The 20,562-nt window shown below is 50.4% G+C and overlaps 2 protein-coding genes and 1 non-coding gene across 3 annotated transcripts; 1 reads left to right on the top strand and 2 right to left on the bottom strand.

Annotated features, from left to right (window-relative positions):
* Positions 1-3,375: 3,375 nt before the first annotated feature.
* Positions 3,376-3,447, top strand: TRNAW-CCA. Its single transcript has one exon. It is a non-coding gene; the product is annotated as a tRNA-Trp (tRNA).
* Positions 3,448-5,939: 2,492 nt separating this feature from the next.
* Positions 5,940-7,980, bottom strand: LOC112876426 (NAC domain-containing protein 92-like). Its single transcript, XM_025940537.1, has 4 exons — positions 7,852-7,980; positions 7,292-7,554; positions 6,870-7,174; positions 5,940-6,739 (listed from the first exon to the last, which is right to left on the bottom strand). The coding sequence occupies exons 2-4, from the start codon at positions 7,494-7,496 to the stop codon at positions 6,155-6,157; spliced, it is 1,095 nt and encodes a 364-aa protein (XP_025796322.1). The 5' UTR covers positions 7,497-7,554; positions 7,852-7,980; the 3' UTR covers positions 5,940-6,154.
* Positions 7,981-13,302: 5,322 nt separating this feature from the next.
* LOC112876419 lies at positions 13,303-17,513 on the bottom strand. The gene is made up of 6 exons (XM_025940524.1): positions 17,312-17,513; positions 16,905-17,217; positions 16,382-16,642; positions 15,461-16,294; positions 15,320-15,359; positions 13,303-15,202 (listed from the first exon to the last, which is right to left on the bottom strand). Exon 6 carries the CDS (start codon positions 14,758-14,760, stop codon positions 13,309-13,311), a length of 1,452 nt encoding a protein of 483 aa, XP_025796309.1. The 5' UTR covers positions 14,761-15,202; positions 15,320-15,359; positions 15,461-16,294; positions 16,382-16,642; positions 16,905-17,217; positions 17,312-17,513; the 3' UTR covers positions 13,303-13,308.
* Positions 17,514-20,562: the final 3,049 nt, after the last annotated feature.

The raw sequence follows: 20,562 nt of genomic DNA, 5'->3' as shown, positions 1-20,562 counted from the left end.
GGGAGGATCCTCTTGGGTTTCCGTGCAGTGCGGACTTGCCCGAGGGTGGCCCAGCCGTCAGGCGTGCCGCGCGTTCCCCTCCCTCTCCTCCCTGGGCGTGCGGCGCTAGTGTTCGCTCATCGCGCGCGCGGCGGCGGCCGCGACGGGAGCGAAGGAAAACGAGCCAGCCGCACGCACCGTACGTTCCCGACCTCGGCCGACTGATGGCGACAGCGGTTGGTAAGCGGTTTGGTTCGCCGCGGGCTGCGCCGCCGCCTCCCTCCCCGCGCCGCGCCGCGGGGCACGGGCGGCGCCATCGTACTCGTACCGGAAGGGACGGCCGGGCTGCGACGTATTCATGCGCTTAAACTGTTCGGTCCGCCGCTCCTCATTCTCCGTCTCGCCGCGCAGCCGTGCGCGCGCTACGGCCTACGACTACGAGTCGTCCCGAGCGAGCCTCGGATCCGGGTTCTTGCTCGAAGCAAAGCGTTTTAATTTCTTCGGGCGGGTACGAATCCGGATGTTTGACTGCATCTGGCGCCAGATCATCTTCATGCCACAGTCCACAGCAGTAACTGGCTGGCTGACCGGATCACGGGCCCATCTCGTCGGAGCAGACGCACTTGAGATGTTGGTCAGTTTACTGTGCCTGGCAGCGGTATGCTGTACCTGTACTGGAGGGAGGAAGGGTAACGGCCCTACACTGCAACGCATGGTATGCCCTGTTCTGGGCGGGGAGTAATGGTGAGGCCTGAAGCCGCGCGTCGTTGCCCAATTGACTCTGTTGACACTTTTTCAGCGACCTGTTGTTTTACCCTACTCGACAGCTTGGAAGAGATAAGGCCAATGCACTGGGGGATGGCGGTTGCAGTCTTTCCCGATCTGAAATCCTAGCACTCTTTTTTTTCTTTGTTCCTGAAGAGATGTCTGCTCCAATTCTAGTATTCCTTTTTTTTTCTTTGTTCCGGAATGGAGAAAGAAAACTCTGACTAGAGCCTTGCGGAGAGCGGGTGCCGCGGTGAAAAATCCTGTCCAGTTTGCACTCGCATCATGGTATTGGTAGGAACAGACGAACAGTGCATCGTTCTAGCCATTAATTGTGCGGTTTCCATGGCCAATTGCCACAGGACCACCCTGTAAACAGATCCATGCACGCATGACACATCCATGTGCACCTCCTCAACGAGTATCAATCGATCTGAACGTTTCACATTCAACGTGGTAGACACGGTCTTTTTTCCGTCTTCGTCTGAATTCTATCAAGCACGGGCGACCTAAAAGTTTAAGAAACGAAATTTGAATGATCGCTTTCAAATCGATGAAGCACTTGAAGAGAAACTGGCAGAGTCAGGAAGCCAACACGAAATTTGGCTGTTGAGCTAGCTACGGCCTACGAATGCAAGCGAAAGAGACGAAGCCGCCAGCCCCCGTCAGAGAACGACGTGACCTGCCATCCGATCAGGGAGGAGGCGCACCTCGGATGCTCGTACGCGCTCTGCAGCCTGCACGCTGCTCAACAGTCAAAGGTTTCAAGTGTTCATGTGAAATGTCAGCGAGAGAAAGAAAGAATCACACCTGTTTTCCAGAGAGAAGGGAAAAGAAACATAGAGAAATTCACTGAAGCTGCAGACCAATACTACTGGACAAATTAAGTTACTGGTGACTAGCACGACGCAGTACCTTTCCTGTTCCACGCACCAAGAATGATCAACCTAACAATCAGGTACGGATCACCTCCCATTGATGAGATCCGCAACAGCAGGCGGCAGGCAGACAGGCAGAGTTTAACCTGAAGCAGCTGGCCAAAGTAAACTGCAGAGGTGAAGAGACTGAGGACTGAAGGAAGATTGGAGGAAGAAGAAGAAGAAGAAGAAGGGAATTCAGCAGCTGGCGGCACTCTGACACGGTCAATGCTTGCTCGTAGCTCCAGCGTGGACCGGCGAGAGCACATTTATGGCGGTAAGAACGACAATCATATACACTCAGGAGGGGATAAATAGAAGTTACGCTGTGTGATGCACATGCGGACAGCATACCACTAGTGCAGTAACTGATTAAATGAGAGCGCATGATCCCATTTATTACGGGAAAGCCAGCGGTCCAACGGTTGCTCCTTTTAGATCAGTGAGTGACCCATTTCTGTTCCTGCCATCCAGTTGAGGTTGAAAAACAGCTCAACATGGTTTGCTCAGTTTGTGCACCGTTTTTAATCTTGCCGGCCTCGGTGTTCAGTGAAATTACTTGGATATGTTGATACTTGATACAGTCTGACCATTCTTAATTATACTAAATTCAAGGTTCCAGTTTCAAACAAGATGATGGTATCATGGTAACAAGCAAGGGCCAAAAGTTAGTCCCACAGAGTGAACTGGCAGTGTTAACATTTATAAATAAGAGGTACTATTATAAAACCTTGTGCGTGTGCTGAAGATTTTCTGAAACATTTTTGAACCCAAAGTCTGCCGCCAATTTCAGCCAACGCTACCTGCATCGCCTATCCATTCATTCTGAAGTCCGAACAGCCCAATAAAAGCAAGCTGCCCCGGTCGTTCGCTCCACCCGATTTCAGAATTCAGAGTTTCAGTTCAGACCGCATGGGTCGATTCAAATTCATATCCATGCAACGCAGGCAGCAACTCCTAGCTCGCGCCCGCGTTCGCGCGCGCCTCGCCGGCGAACAGGCCGAACGGACGGCGCAACCACCAGCAACGGTGGGGGCCTGGCCCCGGAGGGGAGGACGCCGACAGGGACACATGGTTCCATCAATACGGGAAGCGAGGACATGTCCGCCCGCGCGCCGTCGCTCGCTCGTTCCCTCCCTGAGCTCGTCGTTCGCGGCACGCGTGCCTCGTTCCGACGAGCGCCGCCGCGGCGAACGACGGCGCGGAACTACGCTACGGGAGTAGCTGGGGCTGCTGCCGCGCGCGGTTACGCGTGATTGGACGGATCGTGTTAGGCGGCCGGCGGGTTAGATCGGGATGGTACCGCGTGATTATGCCGCGATAATATTAATACCGCGGTTCTGATCGCCGGGGGCACGCGTAGTTATAAGCCGTAGATGCGGCGTGTCTTGTACATGTCGAGTCGAGGGATCGGATCGGGCATTCATGGGCGTGCGCATCCGCTAGCTTTTGTTGATCGCGCGCCGCCTATGAGGGTTTGTTCTTCCGCACGTACGTACGTAGGACGGTAGGAGTACTTGCGAAACATGGAAGGGGATAGAGACATGCTGCTTAGTACTCCTAATTATGACCCTGCAACTGACAGCGGTCACAAGTTATTACCTTCGGTAAAGGCGATAACACTTCGCAAGTGCAGAGGAAGAGCAAGCGGCGCGATTAACTTTATACGACAGGGATACTTTATTAAGATTAAATTATCTCCACTATCACCTCCGGATCCGTGGCGCAATGGTAGCGCGTCTGACTCCAGATCAGAAGGTTGCGTGTTCGATTCACGTCGGGTTCAATGCCCCGAACCATTCCGGATCCCTTTTTTTGATTTTCTGTTGATGGTCCAGTCCAGGGCTCCAAATGTATTGTTTTATGTTGTTCTGGGCCAGGCCTCCCTATTGTTGTATGGGCCATTGCCCAACTTGCCTTATAGGCCATTTTTTTATTTTTGATGGTGTGGCAAATGTTTGCATTCTGAATTCGTTGTATGTTTTGTTCACTATATTCTTTTAGCCTCCTGTCCCAGTCCCACTCGAAATTTTGCTGAAACTCTCTTTTGCTCATTCTACGGTGCTCATGTTCGAATCCACGTGTCATGTTTTTTTTACCTGAATTGACCTCGGAATTATCTCAAGAATAATTTCTTCTTCCAATGTTGCAAAAAGGAAAAAAGGCCAGGTCTAGGGTGTAGCCAAGACCAAGAGGTAAAACCTAAAGTCACGGATCAAATACAAAGCTCCACGTCCCATCCACGCCACACCAATTTCCACCCCCCGCGTCCTTTTCCGCTCCCATTCCTCGCAATTTATCTTTGGCGTGCGAATATCTTCCCTTGTCTCGACCAACTTTTGTTATATCCAGAGGCGTCCCCTGCTGACAGGGATATGCCCGGCTCTCCGCGACGTATCTTGACCCGGTTCGTCGCACCGCACGAGCACCCGGCAGTACCCATGTACGCGCAACGGCCTCCTGAAACCTGTCAAGATCCTCAGTACTGCCGGAAACGAAAAATAAGAAGCCCCCGCCCATAGCTTCGCGCCACTTCGGCCCTGCGGACGTGTTCTCCTGATGTGGCTGAGGGCGATGGGGGCTGTGATGGATCTGCCCAACTTGCTTCTTCTTTTTTTTTTAATTTTGTTCCTGGAAAAGAAATAGCAGAGGAGCCTGGACCCTGCATCCCGTCCTGCAATTTCACATCAAATGGCTCCGCGCGTCGGCACGCCAGCAGGGTCGGTTCTGTGATCTATCGGTGGCGTTTCTCCAGCTCGGAATCATGCCCGACATATTCCCAACACCGGCTCGGCTGCTTCCAACCCCCGACCACGGATAAACAAAATGAGAGATCGACCTGGCAGGGCAGTCCGCGTACACGTAGAGACAGCCGGATACGCGGACTTCAACACACACTACGCACGATAACTAATCGCATGCGTCTTTATCCGAAACTCCCAGTCCAAAGATGCGGGACAGATTAAAAGAAAGCCGGGGAGATATGCTAAGATAATCCCCCCGGCAAGCACCCGGTACGCGACAGGCCCGGAGAATCAGAGGATCTAGAAGCGGGCGCACCTGTCCCCGCGGGATTCGCCCCCTTTGGGCACATGGCGATCGTTTTTTTTAGCAGGTGAACCAACCTCCCCTCCGGCTCCAGCCAGCCCGTCTCGTCGCGTCACTGCCGCTCATGACGACCGGCCGGAGCGCGGCCCGCGGGTCCGCCGTGCTGGGCTGAGAGCGACGGCTGGGGTGGAGCGGACGCGGGCGACGGGAGGCACCGCGGGCGCGCCACCACCGGTGCCGATGCGGGCGAACGGACAAAACGGATGACGTGGGGGCCGGATCGCCCGCCGCGGGCTCCACCCACCCTCCCCTGCGCCGCCGGGGACGCAACGCGGCATGGGGAGCCAAGTGGAAGTGGTGGTGCGGTGGCATGAGGCGTGCCGGGCGGCCGGTTCCGCAGCGGCGGGCGCGGCGCGCTCCGGCATGCGTTGCCAGGCAACAGGCATCCCCGGCGGCCGTCCCAGCTAGATGATGAGGTGCGTGCGCTGGGGCACGGGACAAAAGGTGGCGAGGGGGGGACTGATAGCTCAGGCGCCCGCCACCAAACCGCGCTAGGGGGTTTAATGCTGGATTAGCCCGGCACGACTATAAGTCAAGCTTTTAGGTTTACGATGATAGCACTTCCATCTGTTTCCCTTTCAAAGGGAGAAGCTCTTGCTAGATAGGCTCCATCAGCTGGATATTTCCCTTTCGACCAATGTCCAAATTTTAATGGCCCTGTTTTGCCGTGTAGAAATAATAACATCATGTTACCGTGGAATTTCTGCGCTCCAGGTAGATCTTTTTCGAGCTGCCACACAGCAATAGTCTTAGTATGTTGCGAGATTGATGCGGAATTTCTGCTTTCTAAATGGATCTTTCCGACTTTCACATGAATATAGCCTTAACTTCTGCAATCCAAATGGCATCTTTAGTTGTTACACGATTGTAATATTTTTCTGAAAGTACACAAAAGTACCCATAGTGTGTTGCGAGATTACTGCAAAATTTCGGCGTCACATCAGGACCTTTCCAGCGGTTACAGCAGCAGCAGCAGCAGCAGTATTTGAATGCTGCGGAATTGAGGAGCGGAACTTTCCTGCTATCGCATGAAAATACTCTTAGTGCGTTGCAGGATTAACCTTAGAATTTTCACGTTCAAAATGGACCTTTCCAGTTGTTGCACAACAATAATGTTAACGCGTTGTGGGGTTACTGCAGCATTTCCGCGCTCCAAGTGGACCTTTCCGATTGCCATTCCATAGTGCTATTGGTATCCCATTATAGTAGTAACTCCAAACCAAATCAATCTACAATTATACAATCAAACTTCCTCACAACTTCTTTTTCCCCTTTTGCATGATAATATATATTCAATTGCACTAGTACAATACAACAATAATCCCCGTTTCCAATCCGGTGACTGATACTAATTCAATTTTTAATGATCGCAGAGGAGATGAAGCTCAGTAACCCCAAAGGGAGGCAGCATGGTGATCCATGTGCTGCCGCGACGAGATCTCGGCGGGGTTCACCTCCGAGGTGAGGCCGGTGTCCTGCGACGCGCCGCCGCTCAGCCGCTCCCTCTCGCCCAGCTTGCCGTACCACCCGCCGCCCTCCTGCAGGAGCTCGTGCACCGTGCCGCCCACGCCCGCGGCGCCGTCGTACTGCGTCGGCACCATGCTCGCCAGGAACGGCGAGGCGGAGGCCGCCATGGCGAGGTGGTCCGCGGCCGCGGGGCCCGCAGAGGGGAGCAGGAAGGGTGGGTTCAGGAACTGGCCCTCCAGCGCGTTGGAGAAGCAGGTCACGTGATGTGGCGGCGGCGGCAGCTCGATGGCCGCCGCCGCCGCTGAAAGCGACATGGCGGCGGCGCTGCCGCCGGACACGTCCATCAGCGGAGGCAGCGCGCACGCGGCGAGGTCGTCCGCCATGGACATGGACGGCCCCACGACGTCCACCACCTCCATGCATGCGCCCGACGACCTCTTGCCGCCAGCCACCACAGGCGGCTCGATGCTCTTCTTGAACACCCTGCAGAGCACCCACTCGTCCTGCGCGGCCAAAGCAGCAAACAGCGGTTAGATGGATCCACACGCCACTCGCTCGCTGGCGAGGAAATGGTCCGGACCAAATCCGTGATAACAAAGGGAATCGATGGCATGCACGGGCAGAAACGCGCACCTTTGACGCGGCAGCTCTGATCGAGGGGACGAGGCTGCTGCTGCTGCCGGCGGCGGCGTGCTTGCCGTCGAGGCGGTACTCGTGCATGACCCAGCCGGTCTTGCCGCCCTTGGGCGCCCTCCCCGTGTAGAAGACGAGCGTCTTCTTCATGCCGACGAGGGCCTTGCCCCTGAAGATCTCCCGGTCCTTGCCCGTCGCCTTCCAGTAGCCAGACTCGGTGGCCCGGTTCGTCCTCAGCCCCGTCGGGTACTTGCGGTCCTTGACACAGAAGAAGTACCACTCCTTCTCCCCCATGGTCGCCCGAGCTGCACACCATAGATAGCGCGCACGTGTGGAGTCAATCATTAATGAACAGACCTCGAATAGAATCTGATGGCGACAAGATTGCAGCGATCGACCACGCAGATCGAGGCTGTACATACCGGGCAGGTCCCATGGCTCGCACTTGTTGAGGTCGGCCTCGCCGACGGCGCGCGGGGCGAAGCGCGGGTCGGCGGCCTTCCTGGCGAGGTAGTGCGTGATGAGCTCCTCGTCGGTGGGGTGGAACCGGAACCCCGGGGGCAGCTCCATGCCCTCCTGCCGCCGCCGCCGCTGCTGCTGCTGGTGATGGTGCACGTCGTGCTCCATCTCCTGCCTGGCTACTGAGCTAAGGATCGCCGTCTAAACCCTTCGGTTTGATCACAGCCTGATGAGATGCACAAAAACACAAGCAGTACTCGTAAGCATAAACAACGACTTGACGAAGATGATTGGTGATAGATAGTACAAGAAAAATCAGGAAAAATCAATTGTGGACCTAGCTAGAGCAAAGCACTTCAATAATCAAGAACCAAAATTAAACAAGCAACGACGACGAAGCTGGGTCGATGCAGCACGGCTGATAGCTAGTACATGGCGAGCGCATAAAGAAAAACAGAGATCACAGGTAGCACCATCAGAACATACAGGTGCGGATCTGGAGATCGAAAAGGAGGCCCCTAACCTTTTGAGCTCGTTGTGGACGGATTCTTCCGGAGGGAGAGTGGTGGTGGAGTTGTTAAGGGGAAATTAAAGGTGGGAGGGGGACGAGGGGGGGCTTATATACTGCGCGATGAGGTGGCCGGGCCGGGGGTGCTGCTGTTTTAGAGGGAAAGAGACGTGGCGGCGAAGCAACAGCACGCGGTGGTGCTGGTGCTTGGTGGCCCGGCGGCCGGCTGTCCGGGCGGGGGTTATGGGTCTCCTAGTTAACCTTTTGACTTTTATGGACATGGAGTGGTTACTTTTTTTTACCTATCTTGCACATGATCCTTCAATATCATTCGAGAATTTTGACGGAAAATCGAAAATTATTCAAAACTAATGAATATTTAACATGAATTATGTGTATATTATACAAGTGGAGGTAGTGTTGCTAGACTTAACAAACTTGCTGCACATGTTGTGCAACTAGATCAGTAGCCATGGGGTCTAGCAAAACAGTATCTCCCGTGCGAATTCCTCCCAACTGAAACAGACCCTTCTTTGGTATGGGCGACACAGACTTCGTCGCGTACTCGCGTTATGGGCAAGATAAAGAATATACATCGTGCCAAATACAGCACTACCCGCCTCTTCGGAGCTGATACGTCCATACAGTAACTTCTGTGTCAAGAACGAGTTGACGCGACAGTTGGCGCCCCATCCCGTTTGGCCTGTCCGGCCGAGTGCCCATACGCCAAAAGACGCAGGTCCCCAGCTAGCCCCTCGGAGACGCGTACAGCTAGCATCTCGCAGCGAGCAGCGCACCTCATCGGCAGCCAAGTACGCGCCGAGTGTGGAGTTCGTGGACCTCTCGGCACTGCAGCAGCATGCTACTGCTACTACGAAGACCACGCATGATCCTCGTCCAATTATCGGGGAGCACTGCAGATCCAACGTAGTGGCCCATGTAACCCTGCCCTACGTTGTGGCACTACGAGATCTGAATTTCTGGCCATTTCCGTACTGTTGGCCGGCCATCAGCGCATGCGTGTATGAGCTCACAGTCACAGTTAACGGCAGGCGTGCCCAGAACTGTAGATATTTCTTTTGTGCACTCATCCACATCGAGATCATGCGAGGACCGCGAGATCTTTCCAGTCGGGTCCGTGTAGGCCCGCTTATTTTCAGTTTGAGTGGATCGATCCCATCGATTTGATGGCTCGACCTTACCTGAGTTGATGTCTGTTCCATTTATTCTCTACCATGCACGGCTATTTTGTCACAGTGTGACTTGCAGAGGTGACGGTATGCCTGCCAACCGTTTCCTACTACTACGGATGCATCGGATTTTGATGCGAAACCCACAAACCTTAAATCGTTCTCGCTCAGGAACAGTACTCTCTACCCAACTCATTTGTTCGTTCTTTCTCGATGGATTTTTTCTTTTCTAAAAAAAATCGCGCATCTTCTTTTTTTGAAGGATGTAAGAGCGAAACGAGTCGTGTGGGACGGACGTGTACGAACTCATCGGTCCTTTTCTGTAACACGAGGTTGGTGGATTCGTGCACGTCGCTACGGGTGAAAAGACATCCCTCGCCTTCGTACTCGTACCCGCACCACCGCCATTCACCATGCGGTGGCGGTGTTACAGATGTACGGCCGGAGGCGTACACGACATTATCAGGACAAGTACGTGGGTATAACTGTACTGTATATCCCATACAAAACATAGATATACGTACTGGTACATGTGACTACGTACGCATCGGATACGCCCGCAGCAGATCACCAGAGCACCAGGCCACGCGTATACGGCACATCCCTGTTGCAGCTAGCAGCCATCTCCTTCGGCGGCTCGGCCTCCCGTGGCGCCATCCCGGGCCGGCCGGCGGCCGGGTGGGGCCGTGGGAACGGGGACGACGCGGATGCGCTCGGCGCGGCGGGGCCGGACCACTCGGTACTGTAGCCGCGTATCGTCTCGGCGCATGTCCCCGTCGCCGCACAGCGCGCGTCGTCTCCGTCGTCCCCCTCGCCCTGGCCATTCCACATTTCAACGGCTGGCCCTGCCAATGGACATGCGCGCGGGAGGAGAGGGCCCGACAGCGACGCGGCGTGGATCCGCGGATGGATTTGCATGCCCGCCCGCCTGCCGGCCGGCCGGCCGGCCGGCGCCACGTACCTACGTGTATGTATGGAGCCAGATCAGGTCGACCGCGCACGTGCGTTTTCCCTTCGATCGATATCTTCCTGGAGCTCCGATCGAGGGATGGCCGGCCGGACGCGGCAGGCGTCGTGGATCAGCTGAGGCAGATGGGAAAAAAAGGCCGAGAGAGACCCGTGCCCGGGACGGACGCGCGCATCCGTGGCTGGTGGCAGGCCTTTCGTTCCGTCTCAGGCTTTTTCAGTTCGGTACGCTGGCTGGCTGGCTGCGGTGAGCAGGCCGGCGGCAGAGAAGGCAGCAAAAGCGGCAGGCAACAATGACGATGCGGCCATGCTGGTCAAGCCGCGGCTGGGTGGGGAGGCAGGCAGCCAGCAGCGCGGGCGCCGTCCCGGTGCACGTCTGCCCCTCGCTTTTCTTTTTTTTTCCTGCGGCCGCGCGAGGGCGACCGGCCATGAGGCGGCGACGGCGACCTCCCGTGCCGGATCGGAACCGCGCGCGGGCCGGGTCGCGTGTCGCGACGGCCGCCGCGCACGCGTATCAGCGCCGCCCGCGAGCGCCCCGCTCGGGGTCGGTTCGGTTCGCGGGGCGCCCTAGCTTTCCGGCGCCGTGGTCCTGTCCCGTGCTCGCCCCCGGAGCACATGGCGGCTCGATCGCGCTGTCACGTTGGTTAGGAAGCCCCCCGCTACGCTAGCTGCTAGCTCGCTGCGCGCACCGGCCGGCCGGGGGGTTCGTGATCGGCGGCACAGTACACAGCACAGCTCCGATGGCGACCGCGCGCGGGGGCGATTGCGTCCGGCGAGCGGGGTGTTTTAGTACAAACCCCCGCTCCATTAAAGAAGGTTATCTCCCTCTAATCATTGCGTGTTGCTTTCTCTCGCTGCTGCAAGGACGACGCGACGGGGACGATCGGATCCCGCCTCGGCTCCTCGATCGCCACGTATCCGTGACGAGGACGACGGGCTCGATCTCGAGTGCGCTCGGTCCCGGACTCGCCCGAAAATCATGGCGATCGATCATCATGACCCGTTTCGTTGTCACCACTGATCACTACTAGTTCACTACTGTGATTAATTATAGCGCGCGCGCGCATCCTAATTAAGTGCACAACAGTCGTTAACTCCTCCTAGCTCTCTGATGATCTGACTGATCTTCCCCTTTGATCCGCGTGGTTCCTCAAGTTGATTGATACCGCTCGTGATGGCAGCAGCTGTCCCACCGCACCCGCCCGTCAGCATCGCCGTCATCACCGTCGGGGACGTAGCCGCGCGGGGGTGGCCGCTGCGCGTCACACGTCGTTCGCCACCCCCCCCCCCCCCCCCCCCCCCCAGTCTCATCATTGCCCGCACGTACGCACTGGCGCCGTCGCTCGCTCGCGTGCCCGGTCATGCTGCGCGCTGTAGCAAGCAACCCACCGCCACCGGTGCCCCCGCCCAGGTCAAACGGAACAAAGCGGATCGGATGGCGACCCGCGCGCGCCACCAATCATCGTCGCCGGCGGGCGGCGGCACACATGGCGCGACGCCGGTCAGGCCACCTCGCCCGCGGCCGCGCCGGTCGTGTTGCTTCTCGAGACTTATGAGATCGACGAGGCTTGGCCTGGCCGGTCCATGGAGCGCGCCACCGCACGATCACATACACTGCTGGCAGGGTAGACAGCTAGGAGCCTAGGAGCTAGTAGCCAAGTAGCCCAGGCCTTTTCAAAGACCCCACCGCCTTTCTGTTCATTGCTTGTGCTCCCACGCCTCTCCAACACCGGCAGCACGGCAGGCAGCGCGCGGCAAAGGGGAACGGCGTCAGCGACGAGGCCGGGCGGGCGAGTTCGGCCGGTCCACGGCGAAATCTCTGACCCCCGCCCGCGCGCATGCTTGCGAGTTAAGAATGCTATCCGTTCGGCCGCGCGGCAGCGTCTTCGCCCTGCCACCTTTCCGTCTTCTTCCCCGGGAAGCTTTCGTACGTGCAGGCGCTGCGCCCCCCATTCCGACAGATCGATCACGGATCGTGCGCGTCGCGAGTCAAAGCACTCCGGCCGTGCCACGCACGCACGCACGTCCGGCGATAAACTAGTGATGATCGGCCGTACGTGCACGGCACAAGGGTAGGAAAACATCTGGATACAGCTTATTATGTCTTGACCATGCAAGGTTGGTGCGTTATGCTATACTGACATAAACATGGCATGAGTGGTCTGAAACTGCAAGGAACTGCTGCGGCTTCAAAGTCCAATGGTTGTTCAGTTCTTGGTAGGCACCAAACTGCAATATTCAGGAAGCTATGCTATGTGCCGCCTATATATTGTGTATTGAACCCGTTCATCGTTGCTGCTAGCCGCCTTGACTCTCTGGTTCTGTACATACATCAGGATGTACTAAAGAAAAGGTAGAGCTGGATGCAATGCAAGGTCTGGTCAGATAGCCAACATTTAAACAAATGAAAGTATCCAAATCTGCTGGATTGACGTAGGGGCTGCAGGCAAGCATCCAGGGCAGACCATTTATTACCTGAATCTTCAGGCGGCGCGTGCGTTTCCTAGCTATTTGCTTACTCAGTTTCTGCTTTCTCCCTAACTGAACAACAACTAGCTCGTCTGATTTAAAGGAGTGGTTGCAAAGGTGACTTGACTTCTTGAGATCACACCATCAGAATCACAAATCAGGAAAAAAACAACAACATTTTAGAGCTAGTAGTAGCGAGCAGCAGTCAAACACAAATAAACAACTCCCAAGTTGTTCGTCACTGATTACGGATCCGGGGTTGACAAGTACGCGCCACGTCAGCTCGCACCAGCCCTGCCTGTCATCTACTATGTCCGCCCGAGATATATGAAAACGCAGCTGAACCACTGCGCGCGCACTGACAGCTGAAGATATGTAGGACTGAATGGTCAGTGCGCAGGTGTGTGTCTGTGACAGACAAAGCTTATTTAGTGTGGCTCAAACAATTAAGGTATTCTTAGGGCATGTACAACCCTGTAGACGGCTGCTGTCTTTTTAACCCAAACAGACAGCTTAAACAGACAGCTTGTACAATGGGTGTCTGTTTGGTTGTTTGCAGGGTGTTTAATTCATGTTTTGACACACAAATCATGATGATCTAGTGCATACTTGATCTTTGTAGCCATTTTGTTGCATACATGAGACAATACACAATCAATTCAAATATTCCGCATGACGTGTAAAATAAACATGTATGTAATAATTATATATATATATATCATATGAAATGGTCTTAGAAGTACATGATATGATATAATAATAAAGTCACCATTTCAATCAACATATGAAATGGTTTTAGAAATACAAGATATAATAATAAAGTCACCATATGATTGGACATATGGCTCTAACCTCCTCTTGGCCCAAAAAGCTTCCATAGGTGCTCAACTAAATCATTCTTGAGTTGACGATGTGTAGAGGTAGCCCGGATAGCCGAGTTTCTGTTAAGAACCTCCACAAAGCATGGATTAGGGTTGTCATTTGTATTCACTTCCGGTGGTAGGACAATGGTTCCACTCGGATTTTCATTCAAATTAATTGGAATTCTAACCAAATCTTTTTCATCTTCCACTATCATATTATGGATGATAACGCAAGCTTGCATTATATTGACAACATCATTCCTTTTCCATAACCGTGCCGGACGGTTGATAATATCAAAACGGGATTGCAACACGCCAAATGCGCACTCGACATCCTTCCTTGCTCCTTCTTGTCGTCGCGCATATAATTTATGTTTGTCCGTTTGAGGTTTGCTTATTGTCTTCACGAAGGCTGCCCACTCAGGATATATTCCATCGGCAAGGTAATACCCTGTGTCATATTGCGTTCCATTTATAGTATAACTCACTCGGGGGGCTTCTCCTTTTATGGCATGAATGAACAATGGTGACTTGTTTAACACTTGGATATCATTTTGAGACCCGGCGGTACCAAAAAAAGCATGCCATATATGAAGGTCCCGAGATGCTACCGCCTCAAGGATCATAGTAGGTTTCCCTTTGTCACCACGAGTAAACATGCCAGCCCAACCTTTTGGACAATTCTTCCATGCCCAATGCATACAATCAATACTTCCTATCATGCTTGGAAAGCCACGTGCCTCATTCTCTTGAAGTATTTTTTCTAGTTCATCACTGGTCAGAGGACGCAAGTACTCGGCACCAAAACATTCAATTATCCCTTTGGCAAATTTTCCTAAACATTCCAAAGAAGTGCTTGCTGCAATTTTCAATACCTCATCTAGTGCATCAGCTGCTGTGCCATATCCTAGCATTCGAATAGCTGCAGTGCACTTTTGGAGAGGCGAGTGGCTATCTCGACCCGTTGCATCAACTCTTTGGGTAAAAAAAATATCCCAATTAGAGAGAGTATCGACAATTCGAAGGAACAAATGCTTATTCATCCGAAACCTCCTACGGAACATCTCATCGGGATAGATAGGATTTGCTGAAAAATAATTAGCAACTAAATCATCATGTCCCTTTTCTCTTGGCCTAGGTATGTACCTTCGCGGACCACTTTGACGCTGGCGACGGCGAGGTGGCTCAGAAGAAGCTCCTTCCATAGTGGCCTTCAATTTCTCGCCAATCCTCTTTCCAAATGCTTCCATTATTTCATCCTCGACAAGAAAATCAACAAGGGTATATACTTCCGCTGGATCAATTTCTTCAAGAACAGCATAAAAATCACCACCATCGCCATCAGAGAGCAGCCCTCCATCGCCACCAGAGAGCAGCCCTCCATCACCTTCAGTGCCTGCTGCTTCATCGCCTCCAGGTACTTCACTCGACGACATTGGTATAACAAAAATGATGCAATTGAGATGCACACAGCACAGTTCAATTTATATACATATGGCACAAATGAGTTCACACGGCACAAATGAGAATTCAGTTCACACTTGACATAAATGAGAATTCAGCTCAGTTCACACTAGACACACGGCAAAACAAAAAGTTCACACTAGAATTCAGTTCAGTTCACACTTGACACAAATGAGAATTCAGTTCAGTTCACAGTAGACACAACTAAGAATTCAGTTCAGTTCAGTTCACACTAGACAACCACTTGACCTTCCACAGTAGACAGAACAACCACTTGACTCACCACATTCTCCAAAAAAAAGAAAGAGAACAACCACTTGACCTTCCTTTTAGCTGATGAAGTGACTCTGACTTTTATCTTCCCAGTTGTTCATAAGCAGTACGCATAATATCAAGGAGTGAACCTTCTGGAGTCTGTAGAATAATCAAAGTGTATATTTGTGAGATGCAAGGTCGAGAAATTATGATGTGTTTTAGATTATGCATCATAGCATGAGAATCAAATAATTGAATTAAGCACGATATACTAACCTGTGCAATGTTTTATCTTTTGAGTTTATCTTCCTTTTATCTGAAATGACATAGTATTTGCATGATTAATTCTCAAAATCTGAAAATGACATAGTATTTCAAAATCTGAAAATAACAAATGGTTACTTTCATGACACTAACCTCAATTCTCAGCAAATAGTTTCTTTTTCAAACACTTCATAGTATTTGCATGATCTTCCTTTTCTTCATTGGACATCAATGATAAATCCATTGACAGAAGGCGGTTGTATGTCTCAAACATCCTAGTCTCTAATTCATATTTTCTTGCCTCCCTTTGCATCTGTGCTACCTCTTTCTGTTCCTTTGCTGCAAGATGAGCAAGCTTTGTTTGTTCTATCTTCTCAGATGATAACTTCTGCTGCACTTCCAATACTTTCAGCCTATTTGCATTCTGTTCATCCTGGATTTTACCAAATTTGTCCAGCTCTTCAAGATCTATATGGTTCACATCCTTAATTGTGGCATATTTAAGCTTTTTAACTAGTTTTTGCCCCATTGGTCTAGGCTGATCATCAAGTTCATCTACATCTGTATGATCCTCAGCCTCTCCTTCTTCTCATTGCCTGGACCCTTTCTTTTTCTTGCTGCTTTAAGCCCATTTTTGTATGTAATCCACTTTGCTTCATTTTTGACTGTGTTCCAAACTTCCATCAACACAAAGGGTCCTAGATTGAGTTTCTTATTGTCTTCTATATAGAACACATGGGCCTTCTCAATCCACATTAGATCATTATAGCCACTAGTATAAATCATTCTAGCCTTCAACCAAGCACTATGAAATAGGTCAGTCCACCTATTTACCTTATGAAAACGGTCCTTGATTTGCTTGGCATTCCTGGCCCTATGACTTGGTGTAGTTTCATTGTATGTGACCTCAACATCACTCCAATATTGCTCATTCTTCCTATCAGCACCACAGGTTGGGTCTGTTGAATTGAGCAGCCAGGAGCTAATCTGTAAATGTAAAAATTAAATATTATCTCATCTATTGTATTAAGCAACCATGAGTTCATATGTAAATGACATTGCAGTGAGACTCACCATCCTGACATCTTCTTCTTGACTCCAAAATATTCGCTTCTCAGTCCTAGGTGCCTCTTCACCGCTGTCAACATTAACATATGGGTTATTGTCCTTTGCTGAAATAGGAGTCGAAAATTCCTCTTCTGATTGTACATCTTGCATATTCCGCGGCTGCCTGAATGGTGCATATTGAGATGGTTGTCCACCAAAAATGAAATTTTGGGACATGTTGGGCTGGATGAAATTGGTGAAGCCTCCGGGAGGTGTTGCATTTGTTCCCTGTAATCATAATAATAAACAATGCTGCACTCAAAGACTAGATAAATCGTAGCCCATGATGGAGAGGTTGTCCAGATCTTTAATTTTACAACTAAAGGACACAACTAAAGGGACTAATTCTTAATTTAACCACACAAAAACAGAGAACTCATTCCATTAATTCATGATAACAACTAGTAGTGCTAACCATGCTCTGCTCTTCACAGAATCCATGCTCAACCATCAAAACATAAAGGGACTGAGCAAAATTAGAAGAGAGTACCACATTGCAGGATCTGAGGATTGAGGATTCCATGGTTGGGAGCTCTGTCCGGGGCTACCAAAGAAGTCGTCGCTGCCGTTGAAGAAGTCGCCAGCGCCACATCCCAAACTCCTCTGCTCTGGCACATGCGCTGCCCTGCTCAAACTACTCACCTCCAGCATAGGCGGCGCTCTAGCTCCTCCAGAGACCTTCTCCATTGGCGCCCCCTTCCGCATCGGTGCCGCACGTGCCTTGCGCACCCGAGCCGACTTCAGTACATCTCGCGCCGCCGCCGCTGCCTCCTTCCGTGCTTGCCGTGACATTGGGACCCGACCTAGGGTTCGATGGGGAGGGAAGATTCAGTATTTGAGGAAGAGAAGGAAGGGGATTTTGGGGAGGGGGGATGGGGGGAGGATTATGGCGCGAACCTTGGGCGGCAAAGGAATTCCTCCCCCGCGCGCACCGGATCCTTGCTGCCGTCGTCTCCCCGCATCGCTTCCTACAACGCGCGTTCAGTCGTCGCCTCGGTCTCGGAGCACGAGCTTCGCTCGTAGACGAGCGAGACGACGAGAGCGTCGCTCATGCGGTCGCGGAGGGGGTTTCTTGTAAAAATACATTGCATGTCTACGGTAGACTACGGCCCGTTGTACATGCCCTTAGTGATTGCTCTAGGGCTGTCTGGGAAAAAAAATATCCCAACCACTTCAGATTCGCAGCGCTCGTCATGGACCGTATAGTATATGCTTATTTCCGCGCACGAGGCAGCAGCGTGATTAGAACAAAGTGTAGGGTAGACCATCAGAAAGCAAAGCTTACATCAGTTAAAGCGGTGCTGTATCAGCAATGTAAGCAATAGCAAGCTGCTATTTCTCCAGTCAAATGACTCTAAACAAAGATGGTCAGATCATTCTTGTCAAGTCTTACTTTGACGACACAGTATGGGAGGTCGTCCACTTGTGCCTGTACAAGTTGCTGTCTCGCTCGCTTCCAGCATGTTTGGCCGATCACCCTACTCTATCGCTCGGTTCCCCAGTAAGAAAAAGCCCTGCCTTTTTCTGCATAAGTTGAGACTTGAGACTGACCCAATGCTGATCTGCTGCATTCTCTCGTCACAATACGACTGAAAATGAATCAGCACCTAATAAAAATGATTTCGATGTGAGCACTCCACAGAGTATATATGATGGCACACTGAATGTTACGACCCTCTTTATTATGCTGGTCACCGTCTCCGGCCTCCAGCATGTTCAGCCAGATGGCCTGGTGAACTCTGACTGTTTGTTCCATTGATCTAATCGACATCTCGAGCTGATCACTTCCTCATCGTCGGCATCTGGATGAATAAATGCTGTCCCTGTTTATCATCATCTCTAGTTGATGCGCCCGAATCAACTGAAGGTCATGGCAAATTAAGCTCCGTTAGAAATATCAAGAGGAGACATCTGCTGTCGCCTCGGTTTCCTTCAGGTTTGTGTGCCAATTATTCGAGATTATATATACTTTCTCAGTCAGCCACTCCTAGAGCCCTGAACCAGGATAATGAGGTTATTCAACACCCACTAATTATTAGGTTAGGTGCTAGAATGGATAGCTTGGTTTTTGTTGACTGAAACCAGACTGACGGGACTGTACTACAATTGATTTTCCGCAGACATATGTTTTTTTTTTGGCAATCCTTTGAGAGAAGTAGAGGATTTTTCTGAGAGGGGGGAAAAATATTGGGGCATTCTTTTCTCTCGTATAGAAGAAATCTGCTAGGTTGTCCGCGCGCAAAGGGGAGTGACTCCGCATCAATCGGCTAATGTGTTCCACCCAAGCTAAACAATTGTGTTACCTACAGCAAGCTAGTTCGTATTACATCGGCACAAATTCAAGTACATGTTACACATCATATCTACAAGAGATATACACAGGTATTAAAATCCAAACAAAATACCAATATCTCTCTAAAATAAACCGAGGTTATATAAGAATAGGATTATAGACACAACAAGACGCATGTAAAAATAGAGCATAACAATACAAAATAAAAATGACAAGACAAACCTTGCACATGAGAAACCTAATATAAACAGTACAATTTTTGGTAAATAAGATAAAAAGGAAATCTGAAATTTAGGGATAAAATTATGTGAAAAATGAGAAAATAAGAAAGAAATTAGAAACAAAAAAAATGAACAAAAAGGGAAAGTATATAACAATGACACATCAGGACTAGAACAATGCGCGTCCTTGTAATTTTTGTTAATTCACACAGTACACTCCACTCAGAGTGAGAAAAACAACATTAGATGAAATGGGCGGAAAAGATAAACAAGGCCCATAAAGGGAAAAATAAGAGGCCCAGACAAAATATGTACAAACGGTCCAGGAGAAAGCAGCCCACGGCGGGAGCCTACTTAAAACAAAATTCGAGTGATATCGAAGAAACAAAATCACTCGACTGTTATTTACGAATTCCGCTCCGGAAAACCGTGTTCAGCTGACTCGTTCGCGTACGGAGGGAATATGCGGGTGGGTTTGTATTCGGAAAAGGTTCTTTTTATCTTTTATAGATTCTGACAAATTCACGTTTCCTCGTAAAAAAGTTATCCGCCTGGACTCCTCGAACTCACCATACCGGACACATGACCTCCATGGCTGGTTTCTCTCAGTGAATTTTCTCCTTTTCTTTTATATTTATTTTAGCTAAATCTTTAAAAATTTATAGTAGATAAAAAAATATAAAATAGAAAACTCAATTTTATTAGACTCCACTCAGTGAACATATATGATATAATTTAGTAAAAAATTTAGTATACTTTTAGATATATATTTTTCTATAATTAATTTATAGATATAGTTTCTGTGGTCCAATTATGGTGAAATTTATATGGTGGGCTAATTATTATATGCTTGATCTGTAGTGAAAATTTTTTATTAGTGGGCTAATTATTATGTGCTCATGAGATCATGTATACTTGAGCAACTAAATTCAAGCTATATTAGAGACTTTTCAGTTACTCAAATATACACGATCCAATAAGCATGAATTGTTTACTACAGCTCAAGAATATAATGATTAGCCCACCATAAATGTTTCACCCTAATTGGACCACGAAAACTGTAGCTATAAATTAATTATATAAAAGTATATATCAAAAGGTACAACAAATTTTTTTTACTAAATTATATCATATCATATCATATGTTCACTGCATAGATCTGCTCACGCGGAGTCCAAAAAATTAGATTTTCTATTTTTTTGATTTACTATGATCTTTTAAAAATTCAGCCAAAATAAATATAAAATAAAAGGAGAAAAATCACTGAGAGAAACTAGCAGGGAGATTATATGTCCGGTACCGCGAGTCCGAAAATTTGAGACGGACTATTTCACGGTTTAGGAAGGAAAGGTGGATTCGTCGAAAGTTTCATAGAGGTAAAAATGACTTTTTTTCTTTGTATTCTACAACATGGCCCGCCATGCCAACTTGCCACGCTTCTATGACCCATACGGCTGTATAGTGGGCCGGGCCGAATTTAGCCCAGAGGACATCCGCACAACGAGCAATGTTCCAATTTAATGCAGTCAGTAAATCCGCGTGCAGTGCACGAAAACCCTAACCAGCTCGTCACGCGACTACTGTTCACCAGAAGGACAAGCGATGCTTATATAACGCGACACGACCGAAACGAT

The sequence above is a fragment of the Panicum hallii genome, chromosome 1 (assembly GCF_002211085.1).
Source record: "Panicum hallii strain FIL2 chromosome 1, PHallii_v3.1, whole genome shotgun sequence".
NCBI lineage: Eukaryota > Viridiplantae > Streptophyta > Magnoliopsida > Poales > Poaceae > Panicum > Panicum hallii.
Note: the sequence above shows the minus strand (reverse complement) of the source record. Positions and strands in the feature narration are given on the sequence as shown.

Bases quoted from the DNA above. Each gene is read 5' to 3' on its own strand.
- LOC112876426 (XM_025940537.1), bottom strand. From the start codon at position 7,496: ATGGAGCACGACGTGCACCATCACCAGCAGCAGCAGCGGCGGCGGCGG. The intron at 7,175-7,291 runs GTATGTACAGCC...TATGGTGTGCAG, and splicing joins CGAGCCATGGGACCTGCCCG to CTCGGGCGACCATGGGGGAG. The intron at 6,740-6,869 runs GTGCGCGTTTCT...TTGGCCGCGCAG, and splicing joins TCAGAGCTGCCGCGTCAAAG to GACGAGTGGGTGCTCTGCAG.
- LOC112876419 (XM_025940524.1), bottom strand. From the start codon at position 14,760: ATGTCGTCGAGTGAAGTACCTGGAGGCGATGAAGCAGCAGGCACTGAA.